We start from the raw sequence: 5,594 nt of genomic DNA on the forward strand, positions 1-5,594 counted from the left end.
GAATAATAACAATAATTAGTATGAGTACATCAAAAGCGTACAATATATGAAAGCGGTACCTGCATATATATATGTAATATGAGTAGATGGATTTCATAGACGTACAAGTTAATTGTCTGTTAATAGTACTAATTGACCAATGACGTTGCACAGCCACACTCACACAGGCCTACTAATGACGTCTAAGCTAAAAAACAAAGACATCCATATAATATCTAATGATATTCGAAATTAAAAGAGTTTACACACAAGACCAAATAAAAAAGCGGGTTTTATCGTTTCACTTGGGTGGTTTGCTGTCGTCATCATCAAACTTCCTCTGTACTCTGTTACTCGGGATTTCAGTGTTGATGTACAGAGGGGCATACCCCCATAAAGATTTGTTATTGTTGTTATTATTGGTACAGAATAATATCTAAGCCGGTGTGTACTTGTGCGAGTGCAGTTTCTTTAATGTGATCAAAAGTGGGAGGCAAGTGGGGAAATATCCCCGAGTGCGGCTGAGTCTATCTACACCTGACCAGATATATAGAGCTAGGGCAGGGCTTCCGTTACGAACAGTCATCGTAGAGTGCTCTCCAAGAAAAGCATCATCTAACATCGGCATCTAAGATCTAACATCTCGCCACCATCTATTGTATCTGTCTATTTAGTCCGGCTTTTAGTATTTTTAACAAAACGTACGTCGAATTTTATCAGTGGTTTGTTGTTTATTTTTTTTAATATTTTTATCAGTGACTTTTTATCTATTGAAAAGGGAAGTAAATATTTTATTATTGTTTGATAGGATTATTTTGTTGAGAGACTGAATTTCTTGATTTGAAAATTCATTTGATCGATTCTATTTTTATAATTCATCGATTTTTGATTTAAATTACAGAAAAATTTTGGGTTTTTTTAAAGTTGAGATTAATTTCTAATTAACACAGTTTATTCTTGATAAATTTTATTTGACAATCAAGGAATTGTGAGATGAAAAAAAATTTATTGTTCGGTTTTATAATTCATTGACTTTTAATTGAAAATATGAAAAAAATTTTTGATTCTTTTTTTAATTATTTTTGAAGTTCAGATTATAGTTGAATTAAATGAATTTTTTCTGAACAAATTTTAATTGATAATCGATGAGTTATGAAACTAAGAATAATTTGTTGTTTGGTTTTATAATTGATCGGATTTTTTTTTAAGATTCGGGGATTTATTTATAAATAAGAAATTTTTTTCTTGGCAAATTTTAAACATAAATCAGTAAATTTAATTGACAATTTGGGTTTTTTTTTATTTTTTCAAAAGTTGGAGAATAATTTGTAATTAAAAAATATTTTTTGAAAAATTTTGATAAAAAATCGGTGGAATTGAAATTATTTAAAAAAATTTCACTTTTTTTCAATTTTCCAAGAGTTAAGATTTCATTTATAATTAAAATAGCTTTACTTTGATAAATTTTAGTGAAAAATCGGTACCTAATTATTATAAGAAAAAATTAAAATTAAAATGATTGATCCAAATAAATTCTTTTTACCGTATAATCGATTTAAAAGTTCTGCAATTCAAGTGCAAAAATTTTTATTAATTATGAACTTGAGGCTTAATTATAGTATAATTTTAATCGGAGCTAGAGTTAATTATGTTAATTAAAAAAAAAATCCTGAATACTTTAATTAAAGCTTGATATTTCAGTAGCATTTTCGGTCTGATAATTTTTGACTTTCAATTAAATTCAAGAAAAAAATTATTATCGGATTACAGTTTCTTATTTAATTATATTCTTTAAAAATTTTCCTTTTGTTTCGTTTGAAAATTAAACAGTTATTAGAATATTCTAAAAATTCTACTCTAATAATTATTCAATTTTCAATCAAAATTAAAGATGTATTCTTTTTTTTTTTTTTTTTTTTTTTTTATAAAAAAATTTGTCGGTAAACTTAAATCAAAAATCGATGAAATGTAAACCTGAAATTTTTTAGATCAATAATTTATCGATTTTTAATTGAAAAATTTTCCAAGACAATGTTTTGGAAAAATTGTAAGATTCGCCCCCAAAATTTTTCTTAACGAGTTTTTAATTTAATTAAAAAAAATTTTTTTCTTTGATTGTAAAAGAAAGATTGGGGTGGAAAAAATATTATATAATTCAAAAATAATATTCATTGTATTTATATGAGTACTCACTTGGCTCAAATAGATTATAATAATAATAACAACAATTATTGTTATTATTCCATTACTGACCCAGTCTTAAAAGACATAAATGCGTGGTCAGTTGATTTAAATGATGTCGATCAGTGTGTCGGTGTAGTGTGTTGAGATCATTGGCAACGGGTATAAATATAACGGCAATGTTGATGCTTACCTACTGATAGACTTCTTCATTCGCATCGTATTGTGTCGTATTCAATTCCACATAAAATATATAATATATTACGTGAAAGTTTTTCATTCGTTCAGTGTAACTTTATCATTGATACCAATTGCCAATATTTATATATTTTTTCTATACATGTGCAAAATTTTGAAAATGTTTTTAATTAATTTATTGATTTCTGAATATTTTTTTTATAAATGTGCAAAACTTGGAGAAATTTTTTTAATTAATTTATTAATTTTTGGAAATTCTTTTTTAAAAGTGCAAAATTTGAAAAAAATTTTATTTTCAATTAATTAAATAATTTTCTAACTTTTGAAAACTTTTGGATTACAGAAAATGAGACATACGGGTCACCATTTCTGTTATATCACCTTGGCGATCTTGGTCGTATCAGCCGCTGGAAGATCAACGGACTCGATCGCGAAGACAAACTCGATTGACGAGCAGACGGGACGCTCCTCGGCGGCAAACGGTCTGCTGGGCGAGCTGAGGTATGTTTATCAGGTGTACAAAGAATGCTCGGGAGAGGAGATGAGCTCTTGTCTGAAACTCAAGCTGGTGACCGCGATGGACCGCGTGTCGCGTAGCGCCCAGCTTAATATCGCCGAAGGAGTTACGGTTGTGCGAGACGAAAATTCTAGAGAGAAAATTGAAGAAGCTCCCAAGACACCTCAGGAAATTGAGGCCTCTTTACCCAGGGCGCTAGAGGACAAGGAAGATGCGCTTAACACTATGATTTTTGACAAGTTTGTTCGGTTCTTCCAAAGTCATACTCTTAAATTGAAACTTCCTAATGTTGAGGAATTGTCGAGGAGTCTTACTGAAGAAGGTAAGTTCTAAAATTTTTTGACTTTTCCAAAAATTTGATTTTTTATTTAATTGAAAAATTTTTTAAAAATTTTGAAATTTTTATAATTTTAAAGAAAATTTATTCTATTAATTTTTGTGTAATTCTTTTGAGATAAAAATTTGAAAAAAATTCATTTTTGGAAAATACAAAATTTTTCATTTTCAAAAAACTTGAAAAATTGACATTATTTACATTTGTTTTAAAAAAAAAAAATTATGAAACTTCAAAATTATTTTTGGAACTTTAAATTTAACTATAATTTAAATTTTTCTTCCGGATATTTTTTTTTGTCAAAACTTTGTAATTTTTTATCAAAAATTACTCAAATTTTTTTCAAAATTTCGAAATTATCCTTGTACCAAAAATTAAAGCCACAGTATTTCCAATTTTTTTTTTTTTCAATTTATCTAAAATTTTTTAATCTTTTAAAAATTAAATCAAATCAAACTTCTACAAAAATAAAATTCACACTGAAAAATAACAAAAAAAAAATATTTGATTAAAGGTCGAGGCAAAAAGAAGAAAAACATGGGGGGACTTTTGGCAATCCCTTTGTTAATCGGAGGAACCCTGGTCCCTCTGGCCCTGGGAGCGCTGGCATTATTAGCGGGCAAGGCCTTGATCGTCAGTAAACTTGCCCTGGTGCTCGCATCAATAATCGGGCTGAAGAAACTGGTTTCCGGGCATGAGCACGGCCACGAGGTGGTCCAAGTCGGCCATGGAGGGAGCGGATGGGCGCGATCTTCTGCTCAGGAACTCGCGTACTCCGCTTACAAACCCGGTCCCTCTTCAACATCATCCTCCTCATAATAATTATCACTAAAACTTTCATAACTCATTAAATTACCATTTACATTTACAAATTATAAATTATAATTTATCAACTCACCTCATTAGGAACTTCCCTACAAGCCAACAATAAAACATCCTCTGCCCTAAAACCGTGATTTCCAAGAAAATTTGGAAATCGCTGACCGCACTGTGATTTTTTCATTTTTTTATCGCTCCCATGCACAATCGTAATCATCCATCCAAATTACCATTTATCACCCGCAGTATTTTATTTATTTTCCAGCATGTATCTATAGAAAACAAAACGAAGACTAATATTAAAATTATAAATAATTTATTTAATTATTGTAATCATAAATTATATAATATTTGTTTTATAAAAAATAAATAAACATTTTTACTTAAATCTATTTGTTGTTTTTTTTTTTTTCATCTTTAACTTTCACCTGACTGCCAACTGGAAGTCGTCATCGTTTTCCTGAAAGAAATTTGGCCCGAACGGAGACAATAATTGGCTAAAAAGTCGATTTTAGGCAAGTTAATTAAATATTGAATATTAATAGCAATCAGAGCTTGACTGAATTATAATTTTCACACAGATCTCGGACATGTAATGTATAAAATAGGATGTGTAATTGAAGCCGTATGTGATTATGTAGATGCAGGCCACCGGAGCAGCGCCACTTCTACCTTACACTTGATATAGCTGCCGATTAACGTCCGGTTGAGACGATTGTCAATGTGAATGTGTGTTGTGTGTGCAGATAATTCCACTAGTGCAGTAGTGGTTGATTTGTTGACGCTTGGGAAAGCTTAGATTCCAGAACGTAGATTATTATTGTTTTATAGGGTCACATTTATAGGGTGAAAAATTGGAGGGTTTGAGAAAAAAATGAGAAGGCTTAGGTTTATTTATTTTATGGATTAAACGCTTATGTTATCAAGTTTCTGCGTTTTAATACTTAATACACAATATATTCTTGTATAAGTACGAGGAATGTCCAAGTGTGCGTGTGTGATTTGCTCACGTACTAAGAAGTAAACCAGGCCGACAGCAGACAGCATCCAGGCGGACTTGACAGTCAATCGCTTTGCTGCTATAACTCACTTTTTACTATATAAGTTGGAGACGTGTGTGTGAGAAAGATGGTGTTGGATTGTTCTAACACTTGGAGGTAGAAAATGCTAATTTGCGATTAAGTAAACAGGAAAATTTTTGCTGTGTACTAGAAGAAAAAATTTATTTTGAAAAAAATGGTCATTGTTATGACAAGAAATTAATTTGTTGAAAATTTTGAACAATTTTATTTCTAAGCTGAAAAAATCTTTCTAGCAGTAATTTGGGTCGGGATATTTTAATCTGGTCACTTATACATAATATATATATATGTACATATTTATTTATTTTAGTTTATAAGTTAACAAAGAGACTTGTAGCTTGATGTTTTTTATTTTTTTTTACATCGTTATATTATTTCAGAGAAATTTTCACTAAAAATTAATGCGATCTAACTATATGGATAATTAGACGTTAATTTTAATTAAGTATTCATGTTATCTACTAGAAAATAAGACAGTTGTGAG

At 29.6% G+C, this 5,594-nt stretch overlaps 1 protein-coding gene across 3 annotated transcripts; it reads left to right on the top strand.

Moving 5' to 3' along the window:
* The first annotated feature begins 523 nt into the window (after positions 1 to 523).
* Positions 524 to 4,344, top strand: LOC123271888. 3 transcript variants are annotated; one of them, XM_044738425.1, is made up of 3 exons: positions 524 to 701; positions 2,702 to 3,197; positions 3,724 to 4,344. In XM_044738425.1, the coding sequence occupies exons 2-3, from the start codon at positions 2,705 to 2,707 to the stop codon at positions 4,026 to 4,028; spliced, it is 798 nt and encodes a 265-aa protein (XP_044594360.1). In that variant the 5' UTR covers positions 524 to 701; positions 2,702 to 2,704; the 3' UTR covers positions 4,029 to 4,344. The 3 variants fall into 3 exon arrangements, with proteins under 3 accessions (XP_044594360.1, XP_044594359.1, XP_044594361.1); XM_044738424.1 differs by having other exon boundaries at positions 526 to 680; XM_044738426.1 differs by lacking the exon at positions 524 to 701 and adding an exon at positions 741 to 761.
* The last annotated feature ends 1,250 nt before the right edge of the window (positions 4,345 to 5,594 follow it).

The sequence above is a fragment of the Cotesia glomerata genome, linkage group LG9 (assembly GCF_020080835.1).
Source record: "Cotesia glomerata isolate CgM1 linkage group LG9, MPM_Cglom_v2.3, whole genome shotgun sequence".
In the NCBI taxonomy this organism is placed as follows: domain Eukaryota; kingdom Metazoa; phylum Arthropoda; class Insecta; order Hymenoptera; family Braconidae; genus Cotesia; species Cotesia glomerata.

Excerpts from the sequence above, each read along its gene's own strand:
- LOC123271888 (XM_044738425.1), top strand. The coding sequence starts at position 2,705 with ATGAGACATACGGGTCACCATTTCTGTTATATCACCTTGGCGATCTTG. Across the intron at positions 3,198-3,723 it reads GAGGAGTCTTACTGAAGAAG|GTCGAGGCAAAAAGAAGAAA; the intron begins GTAAGTTCTAAA and ends ATTTGATTAAAG.